Source organism: Gallus gallus, chromosome 1, assembly GCF_016699485.2.
Source record: "Gallus gallus isolate bGalGal1 chromosome 1, bGalGal1.mat.broiler.GRCg7b, whole genome shotgun sequence".
NCBI lineage: Eukaryota > Metazoa > Chordata > Aves > Galliformes > Phasianidae > Gallus > Gallus gallus.
In genome coordinates this window covers 109816826-109834027 of record NC_052532.1, presented here as the reverse complement: position 1 = coordinate 109834027, position 17202 = coordinate 109816826, and the positions used below count along the sequence as shown (strand labels likewise).

General features: G+C 40.9%; 1 protein-coding gene across 4 annotated transcripts; it reads left to right on the top strand.

The window, feature by feature from the left end:
• The first annotated feature begins 895 nt into the window (after nucleotides 1-895).
• Nucleotides 896-16738, top strand: U2AF1 (U2 small nuclear RNA auxiliary factor 1). Of its 4 annotated transcripts, XM_046902270.1 has the most exons (10): nucleotides 896-986; nucleotides 2479-2566; nucleotides 2783-2839; nucleotides 4599-4629; nucleotides 5227-5293; nucleotides 9454-9503; nucleotides 10114-10212; nucleotides 11413-11546; nucleotides 11876-11968; nucleotides 13904-16738. In XM_046902270.1, the coding sequence occupies exons 2-10, from the start codon at nucleotides 2520-2522 to the stop codon at nucleotides 14040-14042; spliced, it is 717 nt and encodes a 238-aa protein (XP_046758226.1). In that variant the 5' UTR covers nucleotides 896-986; nucleotides 2479-2519; the 3' UTR covers nucleotides 14043-16738. The 4 variants fall into 4 exon arrangements, with proteins under 4 accessions (XP_046758226.1, NP_989986.2, XP_015155772.1 ...); NM_204655.3 differs by lacking the exons at nucleotides 2783-2839; nucleotides 4599-4629; nucleotides 5227-5293 and adding an exon at nucleotides 6086-6152; XM_015300286.4 differs by lacking the exons at nucleotides 2783-2839; nucleotides 4599-4629.
• Nucleotides 16739-17202: the final 464 nt, after the last annotated feature.

Here is a 17202-nt window from a genome sequence, read left to right as displayed (position 1 = left end):
TATCTGTTCTCTGGAAATAAGATCTTCTCAGACTTTGCCTGTGATCTCTGTTTATGGTATATGGATCCTAGTCATGAAAAGTGACTGAACTGCTTTCATTCTGTGTAACTACTGTCCAAGAAGCCAACTATTACTGGAATTGCTGTTCCTTTCTTAAGGCAGCTGCGTTTTAAGCATCTTCTGGAGTCAGGCAGGAGTCAGGGTATGATGCAGCAAGTACTCATGTTAGTGAATAGTCCTATGAACTTTATGTGAAATAAAGGGTATTTCTAGAAGCCTCACAAAGATGAAATACGAGATAAATTTTACTTGCAGCAGACTGACTGCTCAGCCTGTTTTCTGTACCACAATTATTCTTCCTTTATAAGGAGGAGTATTCCTAAGTACATTTATAAGGCCTAAAAGAAACTACTTTGATTATCATTGCGACCATCAGTGTAAAATACTGCCAAACCACAAACAACAGCCATTGCATCGCCAATCTACCAAAACCAACTTCAGTGCAACTTCACTATGGCACAAAATGAAGCGTAATTAGAGGGAAGAAGATAAAAACGAGCAAATTTTGAGTTAGATGGTCTTTAGGATCCCTACCAACGCAACTCATTCTACGACAGTCCCCTGCCTACGCACCCCACCACACACACCCCCACACCTGTTGCCCCCCCTCCCACCACCCCGCCTCAGCTCCCAGCGCCACACCGCATCGCGCATGCGCGGCAACGACCCCGCGTGGCGCGAGCGCCAGCCGCGCGGCCTTAGGGACCGGGGGGACGGCCCGCACGGCTCCACCAATCAGGCGGTAATCGCCCCGCGCGCATGCGCATAGGGCGGCGGCGCCCCCCCTCCCGCCTTTGCAGGGGCCGACGAGAGGCGTTTCCGGCGCCGCGACTGTGACGTGTGCGGTCGGCGCCGGGCTGTCCGGCGGGCGGGCGGTGGGAGATGGCGGAGTATCTGGCCTCCATCTTCGGAACAGAGAAGGACAAGTGAGTACCCCATCCCTCTTCCCGCGCCGTTCCCGCCCTCCGCGGGAGGCTGGAGGGAGGCCGGCGGTGGGATCCGCGCTGCGCTCGCCGTGCCCGGAGCTTTCCTTCGCTGCTTCCCCTCAGGGGCTGCGGCGCCCCGTCCCGTCCCCTCCTCCGCGCAGCCCGGGCCGCGCGCTGGAACGCAGCACCCGCGGAGGGAAGCGAATGGGAGAGAGGCGGCCGCTCTCCCCCCCCCCCTTGGCCCCCCCCTTCTCAGCCCGCGGCGCGGTGCCCTCCCCTCCCCCACCTCCGGCCTGGAGCGCGCGTGCGCGCGCCGCCTCCGAGAAAGGAGGGGGAGTGCGCGCCCCCGTGTGCGCGCGCCGGCCCCGCCCCGTGTCCGGGCTGGGCCCGCTCCGCTCTCCCCGGGGAGCGCCGCCGCCATGCGGGCGTGCCCGCGCCTCGTGGCGCGCCGCCGGCCTCCGGCCCTCCTCCTCTTCCCCGCGGCGGCTGCGCCGTGCGGCCGGGCTCTGGGTGCTTCGCGGGGCCGGGCCTCTCCTTCCCCTTTTGTTCAACGCTCGGCCCCCGCCGCACGGGGCGGCTGTGCTTTTCCGGAGCTGTGTTAACCGTAGTGTCCTTGCTGGCGTAAGCACTGCGGTCTCGCAGCGTAAGTGCACGTCGTGCAGCGGGAGCCCTATCCCTGTGCTCGCGCTGTCTGTCTGAACAGTGAGCGGAACGCTCCACAGAGTGTTAAAAGTTTGAAGGATTACTACACGCCGTAGCGTTATGAGCGTGAGAATAACGATTTTTCTTCCAGGATAATTTTTATTTCCCTTTATGCACATCTAGCCTGTAATAGCTTTTATGCCTTCGTAACTTTGCTTCCAGTTTTCCCAGTCAAGTTAGCTAAGCTCTTTATGCCTCTTCTTTCACCATTCTGCGTCCATGAGAGTTCTGCTGGCATACCCAAACCAGCACAGACGTGAAGCTGTAGTTGGGTGATAGTCGGATCAAGAGAAGATACAATGACCAGCAAACATAAAGAAAGCTTGCTTCACAAAGAACTAGTTCACAAAGATGGCCTGGAGAGGAAATATGCATGAGCAAGACAAATGCTTCATTTCTGTAACGCTTCTTTCCCTTAACTGTATTCTTTCAAATACTATCTTGGTAGTGCTTCTAGTTCCCATTGGAGTGTAACCTTAAACAGGTGGGTTTTTAAAACATTATATAGGTGCGGCCCTATTGGTTTTAAAGCACATTATGTTGCCTAGAGGAAGGGGTTGCGTGGAGGATGTACCTCTATAGCTCGTGGTGTAACTTTTCAGGCTGTTGTTCACCTTAAATCCTATCCCACCACACCACAAAACTACCAGAAAGACAAATGAAGAGCAGCAGCGATCGCTCTGTTACTTTTTCACATCAAGATAAAGGCACTTGGGGGACATTATATAGGGATTGTATGCTAACGCCTTTCTATTCCAGTATGTAACTGCTTTGGGTTTTATACTTGCAGAGTCAACTGTTCGTTTTATTTCAAAATCGGAGCTTGCCGTCATGGAGACAGATGTTCTCGGTTGCACAACAAACCAACATTTAGCCAGGTTTGTTTTCCTTTTGCTTTTTATTTGTTTGTTTTTAATTCGTAGAAGTATATCCTTTAAAACGTAGATCCTCAGATAAAAGTGAATAATTACAGAGCTCCAGATTAAGTAGTTCACTTTTGGCCCCGGTTTATATGGGATTTTGCTTTTTTGGGGGTATTCCATTTACTTCTCCCAGCATTTCTAATCATCTCCTGTCACCCTTAATGGCTGCAGGAAGCGATGCTGTTGTAAGCTTGCCTGTAGTAGAGACCAACCAGTGCTAACTTTCAGGTGAGTGTGCCTTCTCAGTGATGTTAGGCACTTAAACCTTCCCAGATTTTTTTTTATTATCACAACTAATAGCAGCATGTTCCACCTAGCCAAAAGGTGTGAACTCAAATCTTTGCATATAAGAGAGAAAACAAATAATAATAAGCAAATAAGTGACTTTATCTTTGCTCTCTGACCCAGGCTCTTACGTTTGAAGTGTAACTTCCACACTTCCTTTGAATGTGAACAAATTATTTCTTGAAAGTGACTTGCCTGGTTGCTGAGGGCATATACATCAGTTAACGTGACAGGTTACTTAGACTTTGGCTATCTAAACCTTAGGGACAAGATGAGTGACTGCACATCTGCTTAAAGAAATGGTGCAGAGGGTGATAGGGTTGTTTTTGTCGTTAAGAGCTCTACGGTTTTCAGAAAACTACTTTTACCTGGAGAACGATATGCTTTTCCTTTTTCTATCACCGCTGATTGTCAAGGTATGCAGGTAAATGGATTTCTTTGGGAGAACTGTGTATGATGTGCTCATGGAAGCTGCTGTTTTTTAGGAGCAGTTTTATCTACAGAGGTGAAATCTACATAGCAGTGGAGTCCTCTGGGCTGGTGTTGGTTAGGGGGGAGTTCAGAAGGCAGGCAACAGCCATGAGGCTGGAGGTTAGAGGTGGTGCTCCTGAAGTTAAACCTGCTACGTACGAGTGAGCTGTGGGAGTGGTATGCAGGAGGGGTTTGAGGGGCAGAAACTGTCAGGGTTGTGATCTGTGAGCACCACTTGTTCATCAACAGAGAGAGTTTTTCCATCTAAGGGAACTTAATAGTTCTTAGTGTAGATACTACTTACCAAAACGTATTGTCCATTTTCTGAACGTGTTACTGATACACATGGCTGGCATACCTGAAATTGATAGGTAATCTAGAGGCTTGAGTAGGTTCTCGGCTACTAGAAGATGATTTGAAACTAGACAACTTGCGCAGTGGTTGTTATAATGTTAAATATATATATATATATATATATATTTAAGGGAGGGTTTATATGCAGCCTTCAGTTTTGCTGCAGAAGCTGCAGTTAGTACTGCTGGGTGAAATGGGTCAGCAGGGCATGCTGGAATCATCTGATGACATCTGGGAGCACTGCTCTTGGCTGACACGCTGTACTGTAACATGTGGAGCGTGTGGGATTCCTTACAGAAATCTTTATTTGTGTGCAGATTGGTAATCAGCTGTGATAGAAAATAGAAGAAGAAATATGCTATTAATGGGAAGCTACTGCCTCAACGTTTTTATCTTCCCCTGGTGCAGCCCTTATTGAAGGGCTGTGTTAGGAAAGGTCATGCAATCCAGAGTGATGAAATTAGCACCAATTAGCAGAAACACTGTAACTGTGTTTCTGGCTCTCTCCAATTGTAGTGTAAAACAGTTATTTTAAACGTGGGCCACGGAAGCACAAAGCTTTGGTTGGTATGACCGTGCCTATTATAAAACAAGCGTGTGATTTAAACGCGATACTCCCAATTCTGTAATGTTAAGTGGTCAGCACATGTAGGTATGACATTGCTGGTCCTGTGACTTTTTTATGATGTAACTAATGATAATAGTGTATAAGCTAAGATTATTTGGGGACTGCGATTCGTACTAACGTTGAGCTTGTATTTTAAGTAAGTGATCACATTTCAGTTTTTGAGCTGCTTACAGTGATATGGACATTTGGATTATTATTTTTTTTTTTGTAATATTAGTTTACTAACTTAAACATGGTTTGTTTTTTCAGACAACTTGATTTTAAGAAGAACGGTACAAATGTAAGGTTTCAAGTCTGCCTGGGCTAATTCTTCAAGTAAAAAGCAGAAGGGCTAAAAGGATATTGTCCTTATTTGAAGGATCGGAAACATGCGAACCTATGATGCTATTATATTATTTAAACAGAAATTCCACCAAGAAATTCCCGATACACAAAACGAGATGCAGCTCATGCCTAAAAACCTCATTGCGTGGTGTAACGTTCTAGGCTCTGTGGCATTATGTCTTGTATGCTGTGCACATAACGCTTACTTTTTTTTCTAGACTCACAGTAATGAATCTGATCTTCAAAATAAGATGAAGCTAGGCGTATCCGTCCTATCACGTAGTTTGGTGTTTCAGGTTACTGTGCCTCACAACTCCCATTTTGAGGATAGCTGTTGAGACAAACGCAGCTCTTTCTTGGTGGTTAATTACAACTGTTTTCATAATATGATGGTCTGGATGCAATTGGAAGATTTTCTGCAAAAAAACAAACAGGAAGTCTTAAGAACAAACTATTACTTTTTAGATGTTTGCAAACAAGTTGTCTCTTTGCAATTGTCTATTATATGCACAGCAGCCAGTAGAATTCCCCTTTTTATTTTTTTTCCCCGCAGACCATCTTGATTCAAAACATCTATCGTAACCCCCAAAACAGTGCACAGACGGCTGACGGCTCACACTGTAAGTCCCACAGTTGGAGAAATTTTTTTAAAGAATGGTGTTAAAGAGCCCACTCCTAATTCTGAGAAAATAATGTTGGCTTCTGAGCTGCTGACATAAAGCTGTTGCAAACAGGACAAGTGACGGAACTCTTCTTGCGCATATATCAAGAACTTGTCAAATGTGTGCAATTCAGAATGCAGAACGTGATTTCAGAAATTGGACTCGATGCAAATTTGATGGCTTAGAAACGCTGCATTCTTTTTAAAGGGTCAAACTGCAGGCATTTATCAAATTCTTGATCCAACAACAACAACAACCAAAAAATAGGTCTATTTGTGATGTACGGTAAGTTTCCCAAACTGTGGTTTTTCTTTCATCTTAACTTTTATAGGAAAATGGAGATCTCATGCCATGCTCCGGTATTGTATTATCCCTGTTCCTGGGGCTTTGTTACTAAGAATCTGTTCCAGAAGACCAAATTCAAGTGAATGTGATAATGGTTATAGTCTCGAATACTGCTTTTGTGCACCGTTTATTACGTGTCTGCATTAAGTCATGCAAAACCCCTCCACAGGTTAATCTTGGTTAGTAAAATAAAAGTAAAATACAATAGTGGAGTATCATGAGATCTCTTATTTTACAGTGTTAGGATCACTCAGAAAGGTCACCAGCTAAGTGAAAGTTCTCCTTCTTGGGAGAAAATAACCACCTCTCTTTCAGCACAGACTCGGCTAGAGCGACCCTAAAGGAAACCAGTTTCTTGTTAAAATTATTTTCTATAATATAAAGTTGTTGCGTTTTGTATTTCAGACCATTGCCCTCTTGAACATTTACCGTAACCCTCAAAACTCTTCCCAGTCTGCTGACGGTTTGCGCTGTAAGTTCATACAAGTTCCTTCACTGGTTCCCTGGGCTTGATTGTCAGAGCTCAGTGTCGACTTAAGCTGGTCTACCATATTAGTTTAACAGATCAAACTGACCACATTTAATGAAATGTGCCCCCAAAAATACCCAAAACTTTTTGTCCCGCTCACCTTCTTCCCTACTCTGAAAACTATGAGGGGAATCTGAATACCATCTATTAAATAAGTTGGAATTGTCCTTCCCCCATAAAGCAGTCTTGATGCACTGCCTTTCATCCGCCCCTCCTTTCTCCTTGCCAGTTGCTTGCATCCTAGCAGTGCTTTTCTGTATGTCCTGTGGTATCCATAAGATTCCACCGCCTAAAAGAGCAGGATAATGACACGTTGTCTTCATCCAGAATAAATTTCCTGTTCTGTCAATGTTAAGAGAAAGTTGAATTTGAAACTCTTCAGACTTCATGCAGAAATTTGTCCCAGGTTAATGATGTGGCTTCCATTTGGAGTCTGCTTTGGAAGAATGCACTGATAATAGCTTCCCTTTTGGCAGCTGTCCTTTTGGATAGGTGCATGGGTAGAATTCCTTCCATGCTTTGAAAATTCAAATTCCAAAACCAAGTTGCATATTCGTGTAGGAAAATATCTTTAAAAGTACTTTTGAGGAGGGGCAGCCGTTTGTGCATGGTCACAAACTAACTTGATGACTCCTCATGAGGTAGGAATGGACAAAGGAGGAAAACATCTACTCTAAGACTGGTAGAAATTAAATGACCAAGATTGTTGATCTGCAATTACTGACCTGTCATTGTGACTGAAACATCATATTAGAATAAGATTAAATTTTAAAAACTAGAATCAAAAAGGATCGATATTATTTTCTAACTAATATTTCTTGTTGAAGTGAATATGACTGTGTGGTAATAAAGCTTTGTTTGGCTATTCCTTTTTTGGGCTGTTGGATTACAGACTAGTTCAGATTAGTTACCAGCATTTGATTAGATGTGCTTTGTGAAATCAGTCACTACCTTAAAAGTCAACACTGTGTCTTCTGGTCTAGAAGTAATAATGGCCCAGTTAAGCAACTCGAGCTTGTTTTATGTGATGCAATCAAGCTAGATGCATAATGAGCCGTGTAAGTTTGTCTAGATGCTGAACAGTTCTATTGGTTTGTAGGCCTTGTTGCAGATGCTTTGTAGTTAATGCTGTTTTGGTAAAACAAAAGCGTTCAGTTGGGTTTTTCCACTGGCCCTACATTGTCAATGCGCTGGTAACTAATTTGCACGGTTACAGCAGTTTGGTCTGTGGAGCTATTTAGATTGTACAGCTGCAAGAGTCTTGACTTGAACAGACTCTGTAGTCTTGTAAAAACTGGTATCCAACTTCAGTTTGCCTTGACGAGCGGGTAGTCCTTTAACAGAGCCTAACTGTACCTTGTGCGGTAGAGCTGGAGCTCTGTTATCAGTACGTTTGCTGAAACTCCCAGCTCCCTGTTTTTTCCATATCTTTGTCCCCACTTAAGTACTGCATGTATTTTAAATGGATAACTTGGGTAGCTGTTGAATGTGTTGTTTGTTGTTGCTTAACTGTCTTCCTTTCTATTGCCGTCGTAGAGGATTAACCTTAGTTTTGAACAATAATAGTTTTCCTGAGTATTTTAATTAGTAATTGGGCTTCTCAAGGTTCAGACACCTGTGGCCCTGGAACACGAATGTTTGTAAAGCCTGTGCATATGTATGCTTCCCACTTAGAAGGACCTTCACGTAGTCATTAACTAACTGTTGCTTATGATCTCTTAATTTGACAGTGGAATCTCCTTAAAGTTTCTAGCACTCGTCCATTTGGTTAAAATTAATTATTCCCTGTGTGGCTCACGGAGCCCCTGTCTGATATCTTAAAAATAAATAAATCCTTAGGTATTAATAAGCTATTATGAGTGGTGATTGCACCACCTCGGGAATATAGTTGACTATTACCTGTCTAGAAGAACTGGTTTAACGTTTGGTATTTCCTTCGTTTGCTGTGTAACTGTGGGAAAGTGGTGGGGAAGAAGAAAGCTCTGAAAGCAAACATTTTTCAAATCTGGAAACATGAACCTAAACTGCATGACAAGCCTCCCTTAGCCTTCTTCAGGAGGCAGCTGGCTGGGAGAAAAATAATTGCAGTTCCAGAGAACGTGGCTGGTTACTATTAGAGACTTTGAAGAAAGATGCTGTGTTCTTCCAGATGGTACTGTTAGCCAAAAATGGCTGAGCCCAAGGCATCTGTTTTTTTCATAGCAGCCCAAGCTGAATAAACTTAGCCTCACTGGCTCTGTTTCTTTCACGTTCTGTGAACTAAAACAGCAGTGTTTGTAGTTTAAAGGCTAAAATATTTTTCTAGCATGAAATGCAGGGTTCATTTTAAAACTGCTCCACTTGATCGTAATAAACCACTTAACTGCTGAAGAGCTAATCCATTAGGCTTTAATTTACGTAGCTTAATATACCTTAAAATACCATAGAGTAGTGGAAATAAACTCATTTTTATATTCTTAATGCTCTGAAAAATCAGCCAAACTTATGTTGCTTTTTTAATGGCAGCAGGCAAGCAGCATTCATTTGTAAAGTCCAGCTTGGAGCATGTAAAACACTTTAACCTATGTGGCTGGCTTATCTTGCACTAAAATATTTTTGCAGGGCTATAGAGAAACTAAGTGATACTTAAAAAAAGAAGTGCTTTCTGTTGCAAGGCATTGTAGTACCCTTCTGTGAGAGCACTTATGAAGCACCATTTTAATAACTCCTCTGAGGAAATTGTTAAGAAATGAAATAAAATTCCGAGCTGCATTACTTTGTGAACTCTCACATTCTAGTGTATGTGTGCTGGGGATGCAGAGGTGGATTTGTCAAAAGGAAGTTCTACGTTTAGGAAGACAAACGCTAAACTGTAATCATACTTAGAAGTACGCAGATACGACAAAGCACTTGCCTTCTGTGTAGGTAACACCGTTGGTAGATAAAGGGTGGAATTGTGCATCAAACGTAAATCATACTTCAGAGCAATTCCATCCCCTTTCCTCCCTTTAGATTTGTGGCATACAAGTTTGGTTCTGATTTAAAATCTGTTCTGATTTGATCACGTGGATAGAATGTTTTGACGTATTATTTTGGACTTTAAATTGTTCGCCTATACTGATTTTCTTTAATACTCCTGTTAGTTAGCTACATGATATATGGTGTCCTTTATGCTCCAGATGGCACCTCTAGGTTATGTTTTGTAGTATAAGCATTCTTTTCCTTAGTGGCAGGCTCTAATCGGTCTGACTCTTGGTTTTTACAGGTGCTGTGAGCGATGTTGAGATGCAGGAGCATTACGATGAATTCTTTGAGGTATGCAGAAAAAAGCAAATGTTCAAAATGCATTGAGGTATTCTCAAACTTAAGGAAGTGAATTACTTAAGTGGGTTTTAGCGTATATCATAAGTAAATGGATTCAGAGAAGACCATTTGTTTCCTCAGGGGTTGGTTTAAACTTAAAACTTTCAGTGCTAAGTATTTGCTGGTGTAACGTCAGTTGGTTTAGCTTTACTGTAATATAGCAGGCTTTGTTTAAAGATCATCAACCTATGCTGTGTGGCGTTTGCATTCTGTAATCTCTTCTGTAAATTAAAAAAAAGCAACACCTTAATCATTTGCATGGATATACATCTAAGGAATACTATAGCTGCAAGGCTTATGTGTGGTATTTTCAGTGCTTCCTATGTGTTGACTAAATGCTCTATGCTTAATGTTTTCCATAGCTGTTTATTTTATCCTGTTAGCTCTGTGCTTAGAGATGGACACAGTACAGGCCAAGCAAGCACCAGTTTTAAGATGGAAAATGTAAAGACTTGTCAAGAAACCGTCTTCTTTTAGTTGTTACTAACAGTTAAACGCGTCCATTCTGTACTTTAACGTGTCCCACAGTTTTAATTTTATTTTTAAATGGGTTTGTGTTTAGGAGGTCTTCACAGAAATGGAAGAAAAGTACGGTGAAGTCGAGGAGATGAATGTTTGTGATAACCTTGGAGACCATCTAGTTGGAAACGTATACGTAAAGGTAGGATAAAAAGAGAAACGTTAATTTAAATGAATAGGAGTAGTAGAACAGGTTTGTAATTTTAAGAGTGCAGTGCTCTTGTAGCTTTTGTGAAGGTAGCACTTCAGGATCCTAAATTCTCTCCAATTTATCAGTTAAGAAGAGTGGAAGTAGCAATGGAATTTGAAACAAATTTTAAGAAACAGTGAAAAGCATTTCTGATACTCAAAATCTGTGTCAATGTATTAAGATGGATGCAACCTTGTTTACCTGGTTAATAAATACAATCTCTGCTGAAGGTCTGCTAACTGACCAGTATGAATTCTGGATCTTTCTTCTTGTCATGCTGCATTCTACGCACTTTGCTATGAGCAGAGGTTTATTTGCAACAGGTGTTCATGTTCAACAGCTGCACTGAGTTCCTAACTTAGCAGTTAAACAAAACCTCTTGTAACCAATGGCACTAGTTGGTTTAAGGTCCAAACCGAAGGGTTTAGGTTTAGCTCTTAAAGCCGTCGGTACCTGCTTTGAATCATCTGTACCAGAGTTATCCACTTGCAGAAGTTTCGTTGTGTATACAAAGTGTCAGTGAGGTGGTGAGCAAGAGCCCCTGAATATTTGTACTGTAATTTTCCTGAACTGGGAAATATTTTGGGGGCCATATATGTATGGCCATATATATATATCTGTGTAGACCATAATAATCAGAAATGAAAGTTGCTTCTGAAAATTTATGTTGGACTGTGAAAAAGAATGCTTTTCATCTTCTTTTTAAAACAGGATCTAAGTTTTTGTAAGGGAACGAGGGCTTCAGTTCTCGTGCTGATTTCTCTTAAATGCTTGAAGAAGTTCCACTACATTTGGAGCATTAGTATTACATGAAGCACACTTAAGCATTCCTCGATGTTTAAGGTTGTAGTGAGAAGGCAGCGTTCCCGTAACTTACAGTACAAACTGCAAAACTGAAAAGACCAAATAGAATATAACTGTGGAAAATTATGTCGTGATTAGCCCTGAATCCAAATGAGCGAAAAGCTAGATATTTTTAATTATTATTACTTTTGTTTTACCCTGATGAGACTGTCCGTCCTAGGAGCTCTGAAGTAGTTTGTAGTTACGTGAGTAGTCCTAAGCCACAGATAACATAAGCCTGTTTTGTCAGGAATCTTTGATCTACTTCTGTTGCTTCTCTACAGCATGAGAAATTATTTTTGCTTTTAGTTTCGCCGTGAGGAAGATGCAGAAAAGGCTGTGATTGACCTGAACAATCGCTGGTTTAATGGACAGCCTATTCATGCTGAGCTTTCACCTGTGACCGATTTCAGAGAGGCCTGTTGCCGTCAATATGAAATGGGGTAAAAAGCAACTTCCTGCTTGCCTTTGGAAGCGTCCTATGAAGTGTTTGCACAGACAAGATGGTTGCTTGGGTGTGGGTTTTATGTGTAATTCAGAGTAGGATGAAAAAGCACTTCAGGGAATGTTAATCTGGAGTATCTGTCGTCAGCTTTCTGACGGTAAAACATCGTTTGGATTTTGATCTAGGACAAGTCAGTGTCAGTAAATAATCTTTACTGTTTTCAGTATTAGAGGTGATTAACTTCTGAAGGCTAGAGGCCTTCTAAGGGCTTAGGGCAAACAGATCCACTGTAGAGCTGAGAATTGTAACTGTCTCATTGTGTTTCAGAGAGTGTACACGAGGAGGTTTCTGCAACTTCATGCATTTGAAGCCCATTTCTCGAGAGTTAAGACGTGAGTTGTACGGGCGTCGTCGTAAAAAGTGAGTTTGCTTTTAAACACAATTAGAATGGATAAACTACGCATCGGTTGTGTAATGTTCAGGAGTCAAGCCTTTTAAACTTAAGTTCTCTCTTGCTTTTTCTGACGTGCACCTGTGAAGGGCACTGAGTACAACTAGAAAGCGGCCAGCTTAGAACAAAAGAGTGTCTTTGGTGTAAAATCAACTAGAATTATGATTCTGTCAAGAATGTGTGGATATTTTCAGGACCTGATGAGTATTCATCATTTCTCCATAGCTTGATTTAACAGTTAATGGCTAGCTTTTGTAGCCAGCATTTGTTCCGTAGTAACAGGAGGTTAATACTAAAAGCTTACACCGCTGCTGTTAATGCAGCATGTTTTTGTGGATGGTTCACTGCGCTGGATTGAATGTCTTTGGTGTCAGAAACATCTTATTTAGGTTAAGCAGATTTAATTGTTGGATTTGTTTTCTTATGGAGTAGTTTTGTATGCTTCTTTCAATCGCAGAGGGAGCCCGGGAGTATGAAAATGGTTTTCCTATAAATGTCTGTAATTGGCAGTATCTTAACCTGCGAGGATAAATTTAACTTTCAGAATGTGAATTAACATGTTTGTGCCTTAATATTTTCTTAAAATATCCCAATTTCAGTGTAATTTCTTAAGACGTTCAAATGACTTGTGAAAAAAGGTGAGATATGCTCATCGCAACCTTTGAGTCACTCCCAAGAGTCTGAATCTGAACCTCTCTGACTTAGGCACCAGTATGCCATCTTTTATTGCAGTACAGATCAGACTTGCATGTTTGGCTGTGGAATGTGATTGTTTTATCCATGGCCTAATTGCAGTCTAGGATCGAGCAAATAAAATAGTTGACTCCTCAGAGTAGTTTAGTCTTTATTTGCCCTGTTTAAATTGTGAAGCTAAAACTGTCACATGCTTTAGCAGTAAGGCCTGATATTAAAAAATGCAGTTCTTGCATCAATGGGGTTTTGCTGGTAGATTGTATAGATGAGAATGACCTGAAAATAGTCCTACATAAAATGACATACTTTGGAATTTCGAGTAGAAAAAAGAAAGGTATACCAACACTTGTGAAAAATAAGCTAATTTAGTAATTCTGAAGCTCAGTGGTATGCAAGACCTGTGTGCCTCCGTGTCAGAGTAAAATTTGTCCTCGTGTTTGCTCCCATCCCAGAGCACCTCAGCGTGGAACAATATTTTGTAAAAGGAGACTTGTAGCATTTGTTTCCATGGTCTTTTTAATTCTGCTGCGATTTCTACAGCTATTTAAATGGTAGTGTTTACTTTCTTCCTCCTGTTACTGAATTTTCTGAAATCCTTTTAACCATTCAGAGCACTCTTTCCTTGACAAGTGCCATATAAGATATAAATCCATAGTAGCTGTGTTAGCAGTACGTTCTGTGTGGTTTTAGCGTTCTTCTTGAACTCATCATCACTAGAGGCAGGGAAGCATTACTTGCAAAGGTTGATGGCTTCTGGAAATGGAAGGCAGAGAACAAGCAAAAATGTACAGAACTCAGATTTTTGAGCTGCTAGATAATGCTGTTGATTTAATGGCTTCGGACTTTGTAAACCTTTAGTGAAAATGTTTCCTCTGTGTGGTTGAGAGCTATTATTAACTGCAGAAGCAGGTGTCCCCTTTTCTTTTTGCTTCAATTTGCAGCTGCATAAATGCGCATTTGCTTCCTCTCCGTGCCTCTCCTTAAGTTTTATGACTGGCAGTGAACAGCGGAGTCTTTTTACGATAGCTGACTCCTCAGTGTTCCATTTGTTCAGTACATAAGTGTACGATTTCACAGCGTGAGTGCCGATTTACCAATACTTCGAATATCCCACACCGTTTTCCTTCTGTCCCGTTACTGTCATCCTTAAATATTCCACGGAATGCTACTGAAAGCGATGAAACAATAAAATGTTGCAACTTTCTTTGAAGGCATAGATCCAGGTCGAGGTCCCGTGAACGTCGATCTAGATCCAGAGATCGCGGTCGTGGAGGTGGTGGTGGAGGAGGAGGAGGACGTGAACGCGATAGGAGGCGGTCAAGAGATCGTGAAAGATCTGGTCGATTCTGAGCCATGCCATTTTTACTGTATGTCTGCTAGAAAGTGTTGTAGTTTGACCAAACAAGTTCATAATGAGATTTTTTTTAAAGATGGGCTTCTGAATAAAAATTTGTAGTGATACAGTATTCTTTGTGTAACTTGTTTCTTGTGGGGGGGGGGGAGTCTTTTTAACTGTCATTCCTCTATCTTGACAAATACCTGGATTAATACTATGCCTGAGGGAAAGGTGGTAAATGTATTGGAGGAGCGCCAGTTTGGGGGTTTTTTATTTTTATTTTTTATTTGGATATGATTTGAACTGTTGATGAAAATGTGCGTGTATATAATATAAAATATTATATACATAGTAAAAAAAAAAAAATAATATACTGCTTAAGAAACAGTTACTCATATAAGTTTCCCTTTTCTGCTATGCTGTCTGCTTATTTAGGTTAGTTTAGGCACATTTAAAAGGAAGGCTGTGCGAGGTGCATTTATTTACCAAGTAGAAACGCTTAGTTACAAAATGTATGTTTGTTTGTTACCAGAAGTCTGTGCTCTGTCTATCAATGTGACTGTGGCATTTACAATAAATCCAGTTTTCTTGGTGTAAGATCTAAAGCCTTTTTTCTAAGCACTCTGGAGTAGTTGTGTTGCTACTCCTGGCAGTGCCAGAATTCTTAGCCGAGGGGTTTTTTTGATTCTTGACTAATTTCCTCATCTTTGCTAGAAATGAAGTTACCTATTGCAATGTGTGGGGGGGTGGGAAACAGTATTTTTTATCTCAGTAGCAATGAGTTTCTTTTTTAAAAACTCATGCTCCATACAGCAGGAAACATAGCATCTATTGAAAGAAACAAAAGGGCCTAAACAGAAGGCCCACATTTCTTAGCAGACTGAATTTTTTCACTGTGTTCTCCCAGCTGTTGTTCAGTGAAAAGCATTTCCCTAGCATTCGAGACAACAGGGCTAATTGGATGCTAACAAAAAAGTTTTTTTTTTCCAGCTTTACTTTCCAGTTTTACTTACTTTTGAAGAGACGTAAAGTGCGATGGAAGCTGACAAACAGATGACAGTTTCTTCACAAGGCTTTTCAGTCTTGGTTCAGGTGAATGGCACAGCAGCTATGTATCTTAGGCCGTGCCTCCCTTAAGGAGTTAAAAGCTTAATTGAAATGTTGCTTGAGAGACTGTACAGTGTACTTGCAGTTTCAATTCATTCATCTCTGCTTTTATTCAGCTTGTGAGGTAGCATGAAGTTTTGGACGTATTTATGTCCGTGAAACTACCTAATGCAATATAGCTTTTTGACATGACAGAAAATTTACCAGCTCTTCTTTAATTCTCGGAGTATGGTAACTTGCTAAGTGATAGATCTGCTCCTTAATTATTGAAAATAAAGAAATAAAAGGAAGGATAATAAAGGATATGGAAGTGTTGCATAGACAGGTTAACAAACCAGCTCCTGTCTCAAAAGTAAATACAAAGTCACTTTGCTCGCTGTGACTTGGAGATGACAAAGAAAAAGATATTAAAAAGTGTGCATTTCTAAACAAACATATGTTGTCTTCTAGAACTACATCCTTGTACCAATTTACATTGAATTTATTACGTCTGTTCTGGGTGGCTTGACCAACCACATTGCGGAATTTATTCTGCCAGTAACTTTTAAAAAGAAAAGTATCTACATGAAGACAGCTTCACTGTTTATATTTTGTTGCAAATACATGAATTGTGAGTTCTTTTTCACTGGAAGAAGTCGATCAGTACCTGGAATAGATGGCTGAACTGAAACCTGTGGTGTGTCTGCTAGGTATTAGGAATTTAACATTGATAACTTCTGCTTTAAAGGACATTAATGCAGTTCCATTTCCTCAGTGAGATTTAGGATTATTAGTGAGCTGATTTAAATCTCAAGCTCAAAAAGGTGAGAATAGCCACTAGTTTTTAATACAGTATCTAATAGAATGTGGTTACTACTTAAAATGCTTAAGATCTTTTTTCATGTGGGTTATTGGCACAAGCTAGTTTGCTGTATAAACAAGTTCATTTTAAACTAGTATAAATGTGTCTCTGTAATGGCTTTCATCTGTTTATCTAAGCACTGCCGAACAGCAAGTACATTTTGTGTGTGAGCAGATAGCAAACAGTTGTTTTCCTCGCCCTCTTCTAACTGGAAGATGACTTAAAGGGCACTGAAAGCAATTGGATTTTCTTGGTGACGGCATTCAGCATATAAACCAAGCTTACGATACAGCATCAGTTATGTTCGCCTTTAAGGATGTATGCTACCAATAAAATTAATCCCATCTGAAATGTAAGCTGCACAGATTTAGTTAAACGTGATAGTCCAAACTGGATTCATTTACCAAAGCAAAGGTAGGGAATCCTACCCACCCATTCTATTCTTATTTACAGCGTGTATAGACTTGAATTTTATTCCCCCCTCCCCATAGGTTCCTATTTCTCACAAATACATTGTTGTTGGCTCTTAACAGTGGATCTTAACTTATGGAATTCCTTTACCTCAAATAAGTGACAGCATACAGTGTTTTCTGAAGTCTGAGTCGATTAGGTTGAAACTGTTAATCCCGAGTGGCTTCCTCTTACTTGTATTTGGCTCTTATTCTGTGAAAATGCTGCTTGTCCATGAATATGATGTATGTTGAGACTGTAAAACCAAATGGAGAAAATTTGTTCAAAAATAAAGCCTTTTTTTAAGAAGAATCTGACAAAAACTATCCCTTTCCTTTAGATGGGATGCTGCTTTTTAAATAACTAATGAGGACGTAGACTATGCATTTCAAATGCTCAGCTTTTGGCTCAAGTCACTTTTTCAGACGATACTTGGCCTTGTTTTAGGGCTGGTGGAGCACGCCCTAAATACATAACAAACACAACAATGGTATTTACTTGATAAAGTTGAACTATCAAAAGGCTCTAACTTGGTTCTGGTGGGTTGGTTTCTGTTTGATTTCCTAACCTCATAAGGGCTCTGGTTAAGTAGTCTTATAATTTTCTATAGTGGTGATCTATGGAGAAAAAGAATGCTCATTTTGACAAAAAAAAGAAAAAAAGTGTGTTTAGTTAAGGAAATGAGTGACTGAGAAGGGACAGTTTTTTAAAGCTGATTTTTTCTCCCCAGTGTTGCACGGTTTGTACTGCAAAACTTCGGCAACGGATACAACCAT

Coding starts and splice junctions, on each gene's coding strand:
- U2AF1 (XM_046902270.1), top strand. CDS start 2,520: ATGGAGACAGATGTTCTCGGTTGCACAACAAACCAACATTTAGCCAG. Junction 2,567..2,782: donor ACAAACCAACATTTAGCCAG/GTTTGTTTTCCT, acceptor TAATGGCTGCAG/GAAGCGATGCTGTTGTAAGC. Junction 4,630..5,226: donor TTAAGAAGAACGGTACAAAT/GTAAGGTTTCAA, acceptor TTTTCCCCGCAG/ACCATCTTGATTCAAAACAT.